This window comes from Triturus cristatus, chromosome 12, assembly GCF_964204655.1.
Source record: "Triturus cristatus chromosome 12, aTriCri1.1, whole genome shotgun sequence".
Classification (NCBI taxonomy): domain Eukaryota; kingdom Metazoa; phylum Chordata; class Amphibia; order Caudata; family Salamandridae; genus Triturus; species Triturus cristatus.
The window spans coordinates 573,777,463-573,797,071 of record NC_140595.1 but is presented as its reverse complement, the minus strand read 5'-3'; the positions used below and the strand labels follow the sequence as shown (position 1 = coordinate 573,797,071).

The 19,609-nt window shown below is 43.7% G+C and overlaps 1 protein-coding gene across 2 annotated transcripts in view; it reads right to left on the bottom strand.

Annotated features, from left to right (window-relative positions):
* The window catches only part of LOC146776281 (ATP-binding cassette sub-family C member 12-like), a 1,395,717-nt gene that overhangs the window by 1,101,770 nt on the left and 274,338 nt on the right, over positions 1-19,609 (bottom strand). For both annotated transcript variants that reach the window (XM_085639684.1, XM_085639683.1), the window contains exon 4: positions 14,591-14,749. In XM_085639684.1, the coding sequence (XP_085495810.1) occupies positions 14,591-14,749 (159 nt within the window). The remainder of the gene's footprint in view (positions 1-14,590; positions 14,750-19,609) is intronic.

Sequence of the window (19,609 nt, the reverse complement as noted above, 5' to 3'; positions counted from 1 at the left end):
TAAGGGAACACAGTACTAAGGACACTAGTAGTTAATCAAAAGTGGGCCTTGGAAAGCATGAATTGACAGCATCGATGAAACAAAAGAATCAGAAAAGTTGTATACACAAGATCTCCACTTTGGCCCAAGAGAGGCAGCAAAATTTAAGACATTCAACCCCTGCCACAAGTCATTCTCAAATCCATGAACTCTAGTTTGACATAGTTATTGAGCACATAAATGCAGAAGACATCGGTTTCAAGAAGTTTGAATAGCTGGATCATATAATAAAGTCTAGTAGCTCAGAGAGGATCATTGTCAATCTTCAGAATTGTTGTACCATCAAACCCGCTGGAAAGTGATGTGACATTGGGCTGTCGCATGATCTCAATCTAAGTATTGTCTGCCTATTTATTTATGGGGAAGAAACAGATGGTCAACAGTGCATGGACTCACTCAGTAACTTTATCAGCTAGCACTTGGTATATGGAGATTGGAACACAGAAATATGAATGATCAAACACCATTTCATTATTTTGCCTTAACTTAGTAACTCAGTGAGTAGCCATGGGATATCGGACAGAAAAGCTCAGTAACATGAAGCATCAACAACCTCTCTGTGTTTCGGACCTCTGCTGTCCGCTGCACATGTGTTAATTTGCAGAATTAATATGCAAGTTCCATTGTAGTGGAAGACATGATTGTTCAAAAACTGGTGTACTGCTCTCGTCTGTCTCTCTGGTGCAGAATGGGATGATGATACAGGCCCAAAAGATACTCAAGCTCAACCAAACGAGAAGCAGTAACATGCCTTATCACACTATGGACTTATTTTGAATTATCAGAAACAAAACCAGGGGAGATTGTTTGATCCTCTAAGTATGAGGATTGACTATCACTGTGTTCCTTTACTACTTTCAACTACTGCTACAAGAATGTGGTCCTCCTTTGTGGCTTAGTAGACCGGCTACTCAAAGGCTGGCCTCTGCTGGTCGATACGCAACCTTCATGTTCTGTATACACTTCCATGCTTCTTATGTGGGAGCTTCATCTAACACATTGGATACATTTTTGCATTTAATCTCTCTAAGGTTGCCAGCCACTCATGCAGTCATGTGCATCAAAACTCCAGCTGGATCAAATCAGAAAGGGGACATTCATAACAGCATGGGCCTCTCAAGCCATTTTCACTACAGAAGGGAGGATGGGCGGGTGTTTCTGGCGGCGCAGTCAGCTGAGGCTCTGCTGTTAGTAGCTCACTGCTCCCTGTCTCTTAATGATGTAAGTGACTTGATATTGCCCAATCACCTCCAAATTCCAAATGAGACCCTTTGATTTTAACATTGTTTGCAATTGCTATCTTTTCTCAAGGATCAGACCAATTCTTTCCAGTCAGTAAAACGATCTTTCATGCCTTGTCCTGAGCCATTGGTCTGGTGTGGTATATGGTTGCGAAATATCCACGTATTAAGTTGCCAACATACCAAACTCTAGAACCAGGGACAACGTATTGTTTCCTGGGTCAAAAAGATTTGCCTGCAAACCTTGCAATACTTTGTTTTACCTGGTAGAATAATTAAATCTTTTCATACAGGTTACTTTATATTTACTTTATGTGCATTGTATTTTTCTTAGTGCTCTCAATCAACTAGCCACCTTGTATACCATCTCAGGATTTGCTATGATGGTGGGAGCATTACAGTCCTCCATGTTCTCAACTGAAATATGAATAGCACTTTTTAAAAATCAGTTATTACTATGTACGTAACTGTATTTTCTGTCTGACATTTTGTTCCTTTATTAGTAGTATATTCTTTTGATTTTACTCTACATGCATTTATATATCTAATTGTGCTGTTATAGTGCTCTTTTTTTAGGTCGAGCCTAGCGTTGCAGCGCATGCGCTACACGCTTTGCGAGGCATGCAGTATTCAGTGTAGCGTGGAAGCTTCGTGAAAGCTCCACCCACTCTGCGCCCATCTTTTTCATTGGCTTAGGTCCTAAATGCTACCTTCTGATTGGATTTAGGCTTGTTCGTCCCTCCTCATGACAACCATGTTGTCATTTGTATCCTTCCATGGCTACTGGCCCCTTTACTCTGAACACTATTTTCTTCCCTGTCTCCGCCACCCCCCACTCCCACAGTCTGTGGCGTCGGCTCAACATTCCGTGGTATAGGGCAACTTCTAATCTCTCTGTGCCAATATACAAACCCGCCCTTATGTATGGTAACTGGTGCTGAGTTGGTGCTATATAAAACTGTTTTTATTTTTGAATAAGATGCTTCTAAAACTGGACATTGTCAATAATGTAGTGCTGCATACATGAGACGGAGGGGAGTAGTCATTGTCATACTAGGCACAATGCGGCGCTGTGAGATGCCCATGGACAAATCGGGATAAGTGTCGCGACTGCATCTGATCACATCGCGATACAAGTGATTAACTCCTTGGTTACACAGCGCTATAACAAAAAAGACTGATTAGCCCAATGTCACACCGTAGAACAACAGCGATGCTGTGATTAGGCTAGGATCACCACGGGGATACAGAGTATGCGCTGTGTCAAGGAAGATTGGGGTCGGGATGCTACAAGTGTACGACCAATGGTCATAGTGAGACCGGGGGTAAGGAAGGCATTGATTATTCACGGACCCATTCGAGACCCAGGAAGTCAGAGTGAATGTTTCCGTGTCAGACCGAAGCCAAGCGGTATGTAGGGCGCGCAGCCTCACTGGGGAAGGAGAGGTGTGATCTGACCAAGTAGGTTGTATGGTCAGCTCAGGATCACACCAGAAGACCAGGGAAGAGCTGTGATTGGAACAGTGCCACCATGAAGGCCAAATGATGTGGTCGCCCTCTCCAGAGCGACACTGGATATTTGCCGTTGGACTGCTGTTAGTGATCCGACCAAGGTCACAGGGAACTATGGGGAGGCGCTGTGGTCAGCAGTGACTCACTCCCGAGACCGAGTGAGGAATTGTGATCGCCCAAGGGTATCCGTTAAGTGGGTAAAACACACCCCAAAATTCTGTTTCCGACTTAATTTACAGTACATCCACTAAAGGGCAAACCTACTTCAAAAGAGGGGCTCAAACAACTGCGACAGGCAAACCCAAAAGGCGTGATTATCTACTGAGTGAAATTGCTTTGTCACTGATTGTAATGTGTGCGAGTGGATGAATGGGAGAATGTGTACAAACTTGGATTGGTGATTGGATGTATTTATGCGTGATCAAGTGAGCGCATGGTTGGATCTTTGAATGGGTGGCTAAGTCCACAGATGGTTGCAGAAGTGAGTCCATAGGTGAATGGTTGAGTAAGTGAGTGCCACAAAGGATGCTCACTTGGGCCGGCGAGTGCCTACATGGATGTATGCAGATATGTTACGCCAACATTATCGGCTGAAGTTTTAGAAGAAATTACAATGTCAATAAAACAGTAAGACTCCCAAATACAAGGCCAGTGGGTCTCTTTCAACGTGGTTGGGTACCGTCGTGTCAAACTGCCCGCAATCTATACCGAATTACCTCCGCTGTTATGCCAGTGCACGCATTATGCAGAAGTGGCCATTCTCAAGCCACCAGAGTCTACAGTATGCCAAGAATTACTGGCAGTGTGCCCAAGCCAGCACCATGCTCATGGTGAGCACAGACCTGCAATGGATGCCACATGATGCCAAGAATTACCACCTTTGTGCCAAAAACTGCATCCTGATGCCAGGGCCTGCATTATTTTATGGGGAGTCACCCTCATGCACCAGACACCCATATTATATATACCTCCACATGCATGCAAACAATGATGCGTAGAGCACTATAAGCACACACCAAGCGCAAACCACCACAACATTATGTCCCTGCAGCTAACACATGCATACTCATTTTGACTGCCTTTCTGAACACACAAAACATGTTGCAGACTCAGTGCACTCCCTTCCAACACAGCGCCTGATTTATCATCCTTCCCAAAAAATGCACAAGAATTCCAGCTGAAGCCTCAACACAATACAACAATCCATCAAAACGATACAACAAAACAACCATAACATAACCACAACACAATACAGAAAAACAGACCACAGAATAACACATCCTAACACAGTATAACTATGTTATACAACTGCATTTCTGTGTTGTTGTTTTGTATTACATGTTTTGCTGTGTTCTTGGGTGGCTCTTGTGTTGCATTATTGGTTCACTTTTGTGATGTTTTGTAGAAGTGTGTTGTGGTAATAGATTTTATTGGTATACTGCGTTGATGTAATTCTGTCATATACTGCGTTGCTGTCAATCTGTCATATTGTGTTGTTGCTATGTGTTGTCTATTATTGATTTGTATGTTTGTGCTGTATTGTTTTTTCCAACAGGTTGTGTGTTTTCTGTTGTTATTGCTGTGTTACTACTTTGACGTGTTACTCTGTCCTTATTTCATTGTATTTTGTTGTTATTTTCTGTTCTTATATTTGATGTTTTGTGATGTTATTGTGGTTGTATTGGGGGGATTGTGATATTGGTGTTATGTCTTTGGACTGTGTGTTGTTGTTGTGGTATTGTAATATAGAGATGTTGAAATTTGTTTTTTTGCCATACCTCAAGCACAATCTGCCTGTGGTCTGGTGATGTAGTACAGTGTGGGGGCCACAGAATACTGACAGGTGTGGTAGAGCAGCGGTGTGGGTAATATGCTGTTCTGACTTGTTCATTCAGGGGTAAAGGGGGTGGCAAGGTGGTTGTGCGGGCTGATCATGTGCTGCTGTTAGATGATAGTGTATTTGTGGTAGTAGTATAATGTAGTGGTGGAAGGTGGTAGCACAGTGGTGTGGGTGGGACTGTGGTTCTCAGTGGTGAAAGCACACTGCTCGGTGTGATGGATGAACTCATGGTACAGTGCGTGGTGGTGGCGTTGGTGGGTTGCTTGTGATTTGCTGTGTGTCAGGGGTGGTACCTGGCGGTATTTTAGCTGGTATGTTATTGATTGGTGTGGGTGGTACTGACATCACGTTGCAGCGGTAGTTCAGTGGTATGGGGTGGTAGTGCACAGGTGTGGAATAGAGTGGATGCAGGTGGCAATGTATGTGCTAAGTGTGATGGTGGTGAGATCATTTCAGGTGAGAATGGAAAGGGCGGAATAGCAGTTGTATGTGGCAGTGTGAGGGTGCTGGAGTCCTACTGTGAGGTGTTTCTCTAGTAGTGGCAGTAGGCAGTGTAGTGATGGGATGGTGGTGTGCTGTTGAGAGGGGTGGAGAGAGGAGGCCATGGGCAGCAGTGGTGGGATGATCGCATGATGATCATGGTGGGCCGGCAGTTAGGTAGTTTGGGGCGGAAGTGTGGGGTCATTGGGATGTAGTGCTGTTTCATGCTGGAATGCCTCACGGAGGTTGGCAGTCCTTTGGAGTGCAGTATGAAATGGAATAAGCCTGAAAGATATTGTGATGATTCAGAGTAGCCTTGAGGTGTAAAATAGGTCTGATGATGCGACCGCAGCTACGGTGTCAATTTGAAGATCAGCGCTTGCGTGATTACGTCACGCACGTGCATCATTACACATTCACACCTACAAAATGGGGCAGGCGTCGCTTTCTAGGTCGAGCCTGAGCAGTGCATGCGCTGCTCTGCGAGGCATGCTGTATTAGAGTATGGATTTGAAGCTCCAACCACTCCCTGCCTATATTTTTTATTAGCTTGTGTCATTATCCTTTGTAAATGCTGGCTTCTCATTTGTTAGTAGGCTTGTTAGTCCCTCCTTAGTAGTGCCTTACTGCCATGTCTTCATTTGTAACCTTCGATGAGGACTTGTCCTTTTACTTCTTTTGTTACACAGGATGCTTTATTTAGTCTGTAAGCACTAATTTCCTTAATGAATTTTGTCCTTCTGCAGGCACAACATGCTGTCCAGCAACATTCCGCGGGCAATGCGCACTATCACTTTCCAAGTAGGCCGGGGCAATGGCGGCTGCTTCTTTGCATTGCAATCAGTCTCGCATTAACGAGAGTTTGAGCTATTGGCATTTAAAATGACAATACCTTTTATTTATTTGTTAGTTTTCAAAACAGGTAAAAGGCATTGCCATTTACAATCCCAATATCTTAAACTCTCACAAATGCAAGACCTATTGCATTGCAAATGCTTCTCTTTATATTTACTGCTCGAGCTCAGAGTTCCACAAAGTCGGTCCTGGAGGGTCGGATGCATGCCAGATTTTTAAGATAACTACATTTATCTAAATGCGGATATGCTAAAAACCTTGCATGTATCTGTCTCTCCGAAACCGACTTTGGAGAACCCTGCTCTAGCTGAACATGCATGTATTTATTCTAAGGGTCCGAGCCGTGTTATATTTTATCTAGTCTCAAGGAAGACTGCTTTCATTTGAATATCGCATATGCAGTCTACTGTTTAGTAAACATGCGCAATTCACTTTCATTATTGTAACACTAATTCTGTACTACATAGATAGTGGAAAATGACTGACAGTAATCACTATTTTCTTCGTATTTGATTGTTTTATAACCAACTTTATTACATTTTTACAGCAAGTGCATCCAATTTCAAGTATTTTCTGGGTATTTTAGAGAACATGTGAATTGCACTGAATTTTTCTGTGACTTTCACACAGAAGAGAGGAACGTGGGCTGCATTGTATTATGCTGCTGGTATATCAGGGCCATAAATGAACTTTTGGACCATGGATCTGTGTACAGTTGAATATAGGATTAGCACAGAAATTCATTAAAAGTCTACATTGTCCATAAGTGAGGTCATTGGTGGTTTGGCTGTGGCTATCTTGGAAGGAAAACTTTGAACTCTACCATACACCTATTTCCAGTAGGCAGTAGGCATAATTTACTGCCATAGAGGACTGTGGTACAGAACTATCTTTGGCAAGGCACTTCATGCATGGTTGTGTTATTCCAGGTTAATTTCATAGTAGAAGAAAATCTGTTAATAAGGTTCATAAGGGGTTTGGTGAGGAACCTGAATATATGATGTCAAGTTGCTGTTGGTTTGAAGTCTGGTCAGTTGGGGGAAGTGGAGTTGCTGCAAGAATATCTGGTGATTGCGGGTTACAAAGATGCCCAAGTATTTAAAGCCTTCTTCAATTATCAGAGCCACACATTTCGTCAGAAGCTCCGGGGAAGGGCCTGACAAGGGGAACATGACTGATTTGGGCCAGTTTATGGTATATCCGGAATATCTCCCAAAGAGTCCGAAGATGTGAAGGACTCTCACTTTGGAGAAATAAGGCCTCGAGAGGTATAAAATAATGTTGTTGGCGTATTGGGAGAGGGGCTCCGCCCATCTGCCGGGCGCTGAGATGCCCCAAATTATTGGAGCCATTCTGATCCTGTATGTCAGGGGTTCCCGGGCTAGGGCAAACAGTAGAGGCACCAGGGGCAACCCCCCTGGTTCCCCTACGCAGTCATATGCATCAAAACTCCAGCTGGATCAAATCATAAAGGGGACATTAAACAGCATGGCCCCTCTCATGCCATGTTCACTACATAAGGGAGGATGGGCAGGTGTTTCTGGCGGCCCAGTCAACTGAGGCTCTGCTGTTAGTATCTCACTGCTCCCTGTCTCTTAACGATGTTAGTGACTTGATATTGCCCAATCACCTCCAAATTCCATATGAGACCCTTTGATTTTAACATAGTTTGCATTTGCTATCTTTTCTCAAGGATCAGACCAATTTCTTTCCAGTCAGTAGAACGATCTTTCATGCCTTGTCCTGAGCCATTGGTCTGGTGTGGCATGTGGTTGCGAAATACCCACGTATTAAGTTGCTTACAAACCAAACTCTAGAACCGGGGACAACATATTGTTTCCTGGGTCTAAAAGATTTGACTGCAAACCTTGCAATACTTTGTTTTACCTGGTAGAATACTGAAATCTTTTCATACAGGTTGCTTTATATTTACTTTATGTGCATTGTAATTTTCTTAGTGCTCTCAATCAACTAGCCACCTTGCATAAAATCTCAGGATTCTATGATGGTGGAAGCATTACAGTCCTCCATGTTTTCAACTGAAATATAAACAGCACTTTTTCAAAATCAGTTATTACTATGTGCTTAACTGTATTTTCTGTATGAAATTTTGTTCCTTCATTAGTTTTATATTCTTTTGATTTTACTGTACATGCATTTATTTATCTAAATGTGTTGTTATTGTGCTCTTTTTTCTTTATATTTACTGCTCGAGCTCAGAGTTCTCCAAAGTCGGTCCTGGAGGGTCGGATCCATGCCAGATTTTTAAGATAACTACATTTATCTAAATGCGGATATGCTAAAAACCTTGCATGTATCTGTCCCTCCGGAACCGACTTTGGAGAACCCTGCTCTAGCTGAACATGCCTCTATTTATTTTAAGGGTCCGAGCCGTGTTATATTTTATCTAGTCTCAGGACGACTGCTTTCCTTTGAATATCGCATATGCAGTCTACTGTTTAGTAAACATGCGCAATTTCACTTTCATTATTGTAACACTATTTCAGTACTACATAGATAGTGGAAAATGTATGACAGTAATCACTATTTTCTTGGTATTTGATTGTTTTATAACCAACTTTATTACATTTTTACAGCAAATGCATCCAATTTCAAGTATTTTCTGGGTATTTTAGAGAACATGTGAGGTGAACTGAATTTTTCTGTGACTTTTGCACAGAAGAGAAGAAAGTGGGCTGCTTTGTGTTATGCTGCTGGTATATCAGGGCCATAAATGAACTTTTGGACCATAGATCCGTGTACATTTGAATATAGGATTTTCACAGAACTTCATTAAAAGTCTACATTGTCTATAAGTGAGGTCAGGTCATTGGTGGTTTGGCTGTGGCTATATTGGAAGGAAAACTTTAAACTCTACCATACACTTATTTCCAGTGGGCAGTAGGCATAGTTTACTGGCATGGAAGACTGTAGTAGAGTACTATCTTTGGCAAGGCACTTCAGGCATGGTTGTATTATTCCAGGTTAATTTTATAGTGAAAGAAAAACTGTTAATAAGGGGCATAAGGGGTTTGCTGAGGAAACTGAATCTATGATATCAAGCTGATGTCGGTTTAAAGTCTGTTCGGTTGGGGGAAGAGGATTTGCTGCAAGAATATCTGGTGATTGCGCATTACAAAGATGCCCAAGTATTTAAAGACTTCTTTGACTGTCGGAGCCACACATTTCGCCGGAAGGCTCGGGGAAGGACCATGACAAGGGGAACATGACTGATTTGGGCCAGTTTATGGTATAGCCTGAATAGCTCCCGAAGAGTTCGAAGATGTAAGGACTCTCGCTTTGGAGAAATAAGGCCTTGAGAGGTATAAAATGATGTTGTCAGCGTACAGGGAGAGGTTCTCCTCCCATTCGCCAGGTGCTGAGATGCCCCAAATTATTGGATCCGTCCTGATCCAGTGTGCCAGGGGCTCCAGCGCTAGGGCAAATAGAGGCAACAGGGGGCAATAACGCTGGTTCCCCCACGCAGCGAGAAGTGTCTTGACAATGACCCCTTGACTCTCACTCTCGCCAGTAAAGCTTGGTAGAGCAATTTAACCCAGTCACAGAATTTTGAATCGAGGACCAGTCTCGACAACATGGTGAACAGATAAGGTCATTCTATGCTATCAAAGGCCATTGAGGCATCCAGTGCCATCAGGGCCATCTGCTGGGGTAAGAGGGCATTTGTCATGTGTAGGACTCCATATAGCCTCCGTAGGTTGTGACTGGTACTTCTACATGGCAATTTTACCCAGTCACAGAATTTTGGATCGAGGACCAGTCTCGACAACATGATGAACAGATAAGGCCATTCTATGCGATCAAAGGCCATTGAGGCATCCAGTGCCATCAGGGCCGTCTGCTGGGGTGAGAGGGCATTTGTCATGTGTAGGACTCCATATAGCTTCCGTAGGTTGTGACTGGTACTTCTACGTGGCATACAGCCAGATTGGTCTATGTGGATGATGGTGGTGGGGACAGCCACAAGCCTATTAGCTAGGGTCTCGGCCCGCACTTTCGCCTCTACATTCAGGAGCAAGATCCAGTATGAACTGCAGATGTCTGGAGGTTTGCCTGACTTATGTATCAACACTATCATGGCTGTGCACTGGTCCATGGGAAGAGTGCCAGTTTCCTTCACCTCTTCAAACATTTTGAGCATCGGTTGTACAATTTTGGTGGTTCAGCCCTAGAACAGCTTGACCGATAGCCCATCGGGGCCCACTGCTTTCCCCAACTTTAATGATCCAAGGGCGCTGGATAATTCCTGTTCCATGAGGTCATCCTCTAGAGCATCTCTCAAGTCTGTAGTGATTGTCCAGAGTGAGAAGTCGTAAGCAGTTCTTCAAAGTCTCTTTCAGATCTTGAGCTGACTGGGGTATTAAGACCTTAGTAGTAGCATGTGAAGGTCTCTGCAAATTGCTGTGTTTGTTGTCTGAAGGGCATCGTCTCTGTCTTTGACCTCCACCAACCAGGCCAACAGCTTAGAGGCCTTATCTCCTACATCATACAGCCGGCGCTGCGTGGCTAGTGCATGTGTCCGAGCTGCATTGTCAGCCAGGGCTCACAGATCTTGCTGACAGAGTTAATTTATGTTATAGCCCTAAGTTCTACTGTCCACCACCTCCCGCTCCAATGCCAGTATCTCCTGTTCTAGGGTCTGGATTTTAGGCACTTCCTCTTTTTTCTTCCCTCCTATCAATGCTTTGTCCTGCCCTTGCAATACTGTCTTAAAAGCCTCCCAAAGCGTCTGGTGGGATGTCAAAGGTTTGGGGTCCTGCAAGTCCCAAGGATCTATCCTGGGGAATTCTGCCTTGCTAGTAACTGGTCCCTTAAGGACAATGCTTAGTTAGGAGTGGTCCGAGATACCTCTCGCTTGATGTATCGACTTCTCAAAGCTCCCCACCTGATCATGGCGTATGAGTAGATAGTCGAGCCTTGAGAATGACCCATATCGTGCCAAGTAGTACTGTTGTTTTGGAGGGTTTTGGGTCATCCATAAGTCCACCAGTCCCATTGCTGTCACTTACACCCCGGGAACCCGCCGAATATCCAGAGTGAGCGGCTAACTTGAACCCAAAGCGGTCTAGGGCTTCATAGTGGCTTCCCTTCAGATGCGTCTCTTGTATCAATACTACGTCTGGGGAGTGGCGTTTAATGTGCTGCAGGACTAGTGTACATTTAATTTTGTTCCCCAGACTATTTACATTCCGATTCCATGCACGTATGCTAGCTGGTCTTACCTCCATCATAGATGTGTCAGGTTCTATCGACTCTACCCTGCAATGAACCCAGTGCATACGTGTTGTGTATCGGCTATCTCTGTTACGAGCAACATGAATCCACTTAACAACAAGGAGAAAGAATTCCCCCAACTCCCCCCTCCCCCCCCTGCATCCCTGCTTGGCAAGTTTAAAAAAAACCATATCCCCAACATGCAGAGTGCCTGTCTGCCAAGCTGTGTTTCTATGACAACAAAAGAAGGGTGGCGAGTGCGCGCCGGCGTCGATTAGGAATCCACTTAGTATGGATAGGTCAATACCGCCAATTCCCTAGAGGACAGTACATTGCGGAAGTCTGGGGGGATGGGGAGCATCTCTAGGGCAAAGTCTCAAACTGTAGGATGGAGTACAGATGGCTGAGATCGAAAAGCCTCCCTCATCTCACAACGCCCAACACCCAGAACAAGAAGCACCCAGGAATTCATTACAGCCCACTGGTGTCACGTATCTGCATCTTGCACTTGGCTGCACGGGAGGCCAGACCTCGCTTTCTCTGTAGCTGTTATTTCGCGGCAGGCGTCCGCTCTCATTGTCCCTTCGCACAACCGTCTTCCAGCCTTCCAACCATTCCCATACCTCTTACAGCGCCGTGAAGATATGCAATTTCCCGTCTGCCAACACCCTGAGCTTGGCGGGGTACAGCATCATGTACTTCATGTTTTTGTCTCTGAGGGTCCTTTTCAAAACATCGAAGGTTAATCTTTGGCGTGGCCTCTGGAGCATGAAATCCAGGAAAAAGCGGATGGTGGTGTTTTCATAGTGGAGGTTGTCCTTGACCGTGCCGCTTGTAAGATGGCATCTCCATCTCTGAAGTTGAGTATGCAGACTATGATTGTGCAGGGAGGCCCCGGGCATGGACATGGCCCCAGCACTCGATCCGCTCGCTCTACAGAAGAGAAGGTGGACAAGCACTTGGGTTTGAGTTTGTGGAGAATCAAATCTTCCAAGAAGAGATCTACTGACTGCTCCTCCATTCTCCCCGGGACCCCCACCACTCGGATATTATTGAGGCAGGCTTTGCCTTCTTGGTCTTCCAGGCGGGCCATGTGTTTAGTATGCCGTTTCGTCAGGACAGACACCTGCTCCTCCAGATGTTTACTTTTGGATTGCAGGCCCCCAATGTTTGCTTCGACTGTGGACATTTTGTCTGCCAATTTTTGAAAATCTGCCCTGAACAGGTTCACCTCTTATGTCACCGAGTCAAGCTTAGGCTCCACAGTACCATGCAGGACGGTGATTGCTTTCATGATGTCTTTCAATGAGGGGTCTGACGTATGCTTCTCTTCTTTAGTTGTTGCTGGATTTCTGGTTGAACCCACTTCTCTGCCCATCATGATCGTGTACTTATCTATTTGATTGGTCTGACCAAGACCTGGGCCTTTGGTACGGACCACTGTCACTCTATTTCTTTTTCCAATGGAAGCTCCGTGGCAGCCTGAGGAGTGGTTAATGTCAACTATAAGCCTCCACAGCTTCTCCCAGTGCACCAGGTCGTGTTGTCGTTGTTATTTGGTCACTCTTCTTCTTGGTAGTTGCAAGGGTCATCAAGCAGCTATTGTTTGGTGTGGGAGTGTGGCAGCGTCCCGTCAACTGGTTCAGCACTGCACTGCCGGCATGATCCCTGGAGCCCCTTGCGGGGGAGAGAGAGCGAGCCCCCACTCCCGTCCGTGCGATAAATCAGTGCCAGAGTGCATCTGCCCCTATTGATTTGTATGCCTGCCTCGGGGTATTCCTGGGATTGCGACCACGCCCGGCATCCCCCAAAGGCCCACATCTCTATCCGATGGGGGTTATTCCTGCTCATGGATTCCCAGTCCCAACACAGCAGTCCCCAACTCCAGCTTCCTTTAGTCTGTAGCAGCAGGTGCCCCTACCGGATCTATATTTACTCACTGGGGCACCGGCACAGCCCGGTCAGCATCGGCACGCAAGCAGGTCCTGGTATGGGCCTGCGGCTGTCCTCTGTGTGTTTAACTTTGGGAGTCCTCCTCGGGCCTCCAACCTGCGCAGGTTCGCAGCCGGCACCTCCAGCTGATTTTCGCTTTCGGCTCAGCCCGTGGCCACGATGTCTGCAGCTGTTGTTCGCCTCCTCTACTCGTGCCTCGTCTGGACTCCAGGCCGGCCCATCAATCACTGGGCTAGCTTTCTCCTTGTCATGACGGGGCAGCGCGGACTGCTCCAAACACCCCCATTGGGGTCCAGGGGGCCAGCGCTGGTTTTAATTGTTTAGGCCGTCGGGTGCTCCCTCAGTTCATCAGCAAGGCGGGTCCCTTTGCGACAGAGCCACTCACCCCTCCATCCGTCCCCACCCTCACTTCGCCAGCTGGCCGCCACAGTTAGCAATGGGTCACGGCCGGTGCCATAATTGGTCTCTCGGGCGCTGCCTCAAGCGTCCCACGCCACCTCAGTCGTCCTTTTAGTTTGGGCTGCCGCGGGTCGCTGACTCGCTTCCAGCTGCTTCCTAAGCAGCATCCGTGTGCTGGTGAACTACTTTGGCCAGATGATGATGGATATTTTGGGGGATATGTGTTGGCGGCTAGTGGGGGATACTTAGTCTGCCCGCTACCCTTGGTTATTGTAAGAAAAATAAAACGATAATAAACACTTTTATTATCATTTTATTTTTAAAGTTTTTAGGCTGATGGGGGGGGGGGGGCGACGCTCCTCCACCGTAGCAGAGCAGCAGCCGCTGGAATTCAGTCTTGGACACCAATATGGCAAAACAGCGGAATACTCTGAAGGCAGAGATATTATTTGGAAGCTGGGGTAAGATAATGGACTCTCCAAAATGGACTTGCCCTCTGATAATAAACTAAAGATATTTGAAGATCTAAAATCCAAGTTCCACATCCCAGATTCAGGACTTTGTAATTTCCCGCAACTTAATCACTACTGCTTTATTAAGAAAACGGCCAGTGCCTTTTAAAAAAAAAATCAGAATTATCCACCTTGAGGCTTTTGGATTTTTTAAAACAAACACATCGTGTTGACAGGGCATGTCTTTCTCTGAGGAGCAAATCATATAAACAAAAAAATTGCACACTCTGCATGACAAATGTAAATTGCCACTGGCCTTTCTCCAATGGTGTCAACCTCAATTTTTCAAAAATATTGAGCAACTGAGCAAATTCTGAATTACGTGAAATTTCAAGTGACCCAAATTTTGGTAAAGTCTAGCTCCGGTGACAGTGGCATTTAATTTGGTATGCCGTGCATATTTATTTAATCAGTATATCTTGGCTGAAGGGTTATTATAAAATGAATTGCATTCAGTATAGGCAGTCACAAATACCATTTTTGCCCCTTTACATTCCAATCTCAAAATTCTTTTCTCAAAATACCTTTTTGCATTTACATCAGAACTGTCATAGTATGACAGTGGTGGCATATCGTCTGCGGTCAGATGCGCGTTGTATCCTTTCATCATAAGAGGTGTCATCCATGAAAATGTGGTGAAGGATAACAGTCCTGCATCATCTATGGGGTTCGGAGAAGCAGGCCTGGTGAGAAAAAATAAAACAAAACATTAGGAGGATCTGTACCAGAGTCATCGCCTCTTAAGGTCTAACTGGTTTAATCAAACCTCTCAAATAAGTGAAGCAGCAAGATTCATTTTCTGAACGGTCTATGAAGCACTCACAAATCGTAACACGTCAAGGGGGGTTTCAATAATTGTGCACTGTGTACAACTGTGAAGGTCTTTCCAGCATGGTTTGTCAAAACATAACATGATCTTTCATAGGCCAAGAGATAATAAACATAGTTTTAAGTCTACAGATATTGCAGGTAAGTCTGTGTTCTTTTTTAGCCCTACTTGTTACAAGTATATTGTGCACAAGCTGTCCCCAAACGAACTTACAGTGGTTGTTTCTGGCACACATTCAGAGAGAACACATGCAGACTTTTGCGTTGCGCTGAAGCCTGCCAGCTGTGTTCTTGTGGCATCTTGCGGCAATCTCATGGGTTTCATAAATAGATCTTGAGTTGGTAGGGTATTTGAGTGTGGAAACAGAGTCTGAGATGTGGCTAAAAAGACAAGCATTGGCATAGGCAATAGGTCTCTCGCTTTTGGGACCTTATAAGTATTTAGTTATGCAGCACAATATCCTTGGTGCAACAACACCAGCTGGTGCATGGCTAAACCTTGTACCTTATAAGTGTTTGGCCATGCAAAAGTTGATGTTATTGTACCAAGGATATTGTACTGCATAACTAAATACTTACAAGGTCCCAAAAGCGAGACCTATTGGCTATGCCAATGCTTGTTTCACTTGCTCTGCTGCTGCTAAACTTTGCATTTTCAAGCATGCGGGGATGAGCCCGTGCTATCTGTATCTAGTCAGATGACTGCTGCAAACCTGACATATCAAGGAAGCACTCCTGGCATATAATGGCTGCACTCATAGCACATTATGACACTGCTCCATTCACATATATATATGTGTAGGACAAAAAATAGGTTTGTATCTGCTTTAGAATCCTGTTGTGTTACTTAGTGTTTAATTTTTCAGTTGTATTTTGTTTTTTTGCATTAAGTGGTGCCACTACCTTAATGTCATTATATTAAAGTTCATGTAGCAACACTTTTCCTAATATCATCAGAATCAAAAGATCGTTTGATGTCACTTCCTGTGCTGTCATCAGGAGCTGAATGTTTGAATGATGACACTTCTGCTAATCCTGGCATTTTGGTTAATAGAGGTCATAGGGTTTTAGGGTTTCAGGCTTTTACCCCAGGATGTCACCATGAGGCGGGGCATAACTAAGGCACTCAAGTCAAGAAAAAGATGGGAAATTGGTTTGAGTGGCGTCAGGAAAAGTAATTTCATGTTTTCTACAGTTCCGACATTTTTTACATTTCGTTCAGTTTTTCTGCATTCAGATAAGAATTTCGGATAGGCAATGTGATACTATTATAAATTAGTGATCGATACTAAAACTGGGATTAGCCTTGTCATAGTTAATTTTTATAACAATATTCCATGTACCGCAATTCAGAACATTATGAAAAGGATAAATGAGGATATACAAGGGGAGATAGTTAGCAAGACGAGGGAAGTAATGATTTTATGGGGGGGGGATTTTAATTGTCATCTTTGCAAAATGGGTCAAAAAGGAATCTGTGGTTTAATGTTAGAGCAAGACATTAATCTCACACATTTTGACCATACTCTAACCGGGGATTTGTTAAACGAGATATTATTTAATTGTGATTTGGGATATGCAAATGAATTAACCGTGTGCCCAACATCTTTTGCCCCGACCTTTATTGGAAGGGGTGCATCGACCACCATTGATTTTATTATCTGCTCAAATACTTCTGGATTTAGGGCCTCTAACTATAAGATTTATGAATTACCACTGAGTGATCATTACCCACAAGTACTCGAAATTGATAGCCCATTTTCAGCACGCCAACATGATAGTTTACAGATACAGGCAGCCCCGGATGTGCTGATGGGGAGACAAAATGGGTATTCTCTCAAGTGGAGCAAGGTGGTCCCGAACGAATTCTTAGCTAAACTAGTTAATATCTGCTCAGATAGCTTCAGAGTTTGTTTAGATGAAAATTCAAAGAGCGAAAATATAATCGAACATTTTAATATCATAGCATCAACAATTAAAGAGAGTTTGAGGATGGTTTCTAGAAATGGGACTAAAAATGGCAGAAGATGGTTTGATAAGGCATGTACTAGAGCCCTGACTAAGCTCAAACATGCTATTCACCGGGAACCACGGAACCCCATCCAAATAAGAGATTTAAGGAATCGTTACAATCTTGCATTACAAGAAAGAAAGAAAAACATAAAGAGGATGGCCTGGGAACAACTATGCGATGCCTCACAAGCTAAAGATACATCGGCTTTTTGGGGGGTGGTAAATGCGCCCCTCCTTTTTGATAATACTAAGGCACGCATAGAAATTTCAATTAATGAGGATGACTGGGTCACACATTTTTCAACCCTCTATATGTGTTTAGAACCGTCTCCACAAAAGGTTTTTGCCTCTTTGTGTGAGAAAGAGATGGAGGCACAAAGAGTACCAGTCCCACCACTGGAGATTCCACGGGAGAAATGGGGGGTACCTGAAAAAATAGTGGTAACACTCCCCGAGGTTTTATTGAGCCTAAAAGATACAAAGGGTGGAAAGGCATCAGGCCCAGATGGGATCCCAGCTGACCTGTATAAAGCTAACAGTGAGATCTGGGGTCCCATTCTGGTACAGCTTTTTAACGCAGCATTGGCGAAGGGCCTAAGTCGGTCATGGTTTACATCCATCATTGTTCCCATTTTTAAAAAGGGAGATAGACAAAACTGCGCCTGTTATAGGCCAATATCCCTACTTGACTCGTCCATAAAAATCCTGGGTAGAGTTATTTTAGCCAAATTACAAAACTGGGCGGAGGATAATGGGATAATAAGTGACCTTCAGTTTGGTTTTCAAAGGGGCATAGGAACTATAGAGCAGTGTTTAAATTTATTTTTTCTTCAGCAGAAGTATACATCGATAAAGAAGGAGCGTCTATATCTTGTTTTTGTCGATCTAACTTCGGCTTTTGATTGCGTGTCCCACAATAAATTATGGAAAGTGATGCAAAGGATGGGCGTGGATGATTCAATCCTCTCCTTTTTGAGGGAGCTGTATTCTGGGGCTACAGCAACTGTTCGTTATGGAAAAGGGGGGGAATGTAGTAAACCTTTTAGGATAGGGCGTGGAGTACGCCAAGGATGTGTCTTGGCGCCTTTCCTGTTTTTGATCTACATAAATGGGTTGGAAGATCGTCTTCTGCAGGAGTGCAGGGATATGCCTGTTGCTGGCAATAGGCGTATTCCTGCACGCCTGTATGCGGACGATGCCGTTTTAATGGCACGAACACCAAACGCCCTACAAAATTTAATAACATCCTTCAATAAGTTCATGTACAGTTTGGACTTAAAAATTAACTGTAGTAAAACTTTTACCATGAACTGTGGAATGCGAACTAAGAAAAGGATGAAAACTATCTCAATAAATAATGCTAGTTTAGAAAACACGCCTGCGTTTTCTTATTTAGGCATCTTATTCCATGAGACTGGCTCGTGGACAAACGCGATCAGGGCAAGAACTCTTTTGTTCTCAAAGACAATAATGGCCCTAAAGAGTTTTATACAGAAACTGGGAAAGAAGCCTTTCAGAGAAATTTTAACAGTTTATAATGCAACGTGTATATCGGTGGCTGTCTATGGAGCAGGACTCTGGGGGTATGCCAACATAGATGCTATCCAAATAATTGAAAATAAGTTTATGCGGTACATGCTGTCCGTGCCCGATAGTACTGCAACCCTAATTTGCCATGAGGAGCTGGGGCAGCCATATATTTCAGATATAATAAGAATTCAGCCCATTTTATTATGGCACAGGGTCTGGACTGTAAATGAGTGTGTTGTAAATCGTGCCATAATCCAGGATGTGTTACAACTTGAAAATGTAAGTGTTTTCAAATGGTTAAATTATGTGAAGACCTTTCTGACAGAGATATATTGTGAACAATATTTTGAGGATCCACTGTCAATGGTACACATCTCCAGAAAATTATTGAAAAAATCCTGTATGGAACATCTCAGGGAAAAAAGACTGAGGAAAAAAAGAAAAAGACAGTGTGTTCCCACCAGCTGATATTGAGTGGCGCAAATTTACAACCATACTTATGTCTCTCTATGGCAACCCACGACAGATTTCGTCTTACACATTTTAGATTTAATATAGTTTTTAGATTATTAACTTTCCCAGAAATGAATTCTTGGTCTAATGAACTTTGCTTATGTCCATGTGATGAATTATCCTCGCAATCTGATATTCATGTGCTGTTCTTTTGTAGATTTTATACCCTGCCCCGTAAAAAATGTATTGTCCCAATCCTTAAAGAGTTGAAGTAAAATAGATGCCGCCCAGCATTTTTAGAATTGCAAAGAATGGACACTGTATTTATTGTTGCCTTGTTGGCAGAATTTTTTTTAAATGTTTTTAAATTACGTAAATCAATGGACAGTTAATTGGTTAAACTGCCCATATGGAAATTCGTTTGCACTTCTCCCCTGTAACAATAACTATATATTGTATTATTTTTAACTGTACTTGTATTTTTGTTGCTTTTATGGTTATTTTCTTTTAACCGAATAAAGTATTTTGACTTGATACATTAAGTTTTCTGCCAGAGGTATCTTAAAGCTTAAAATGGAGCTCTGTATCATCTATACTAATGTGATTATCAAGGAATCTAGAATATCAGGAAGAGAGACAATGTAAAAACTGAATAGCATTGGCATTAATTATTAGCCGTGTGTTACCTCAAATGTCTAGATCTAGGATAAATTAATAAC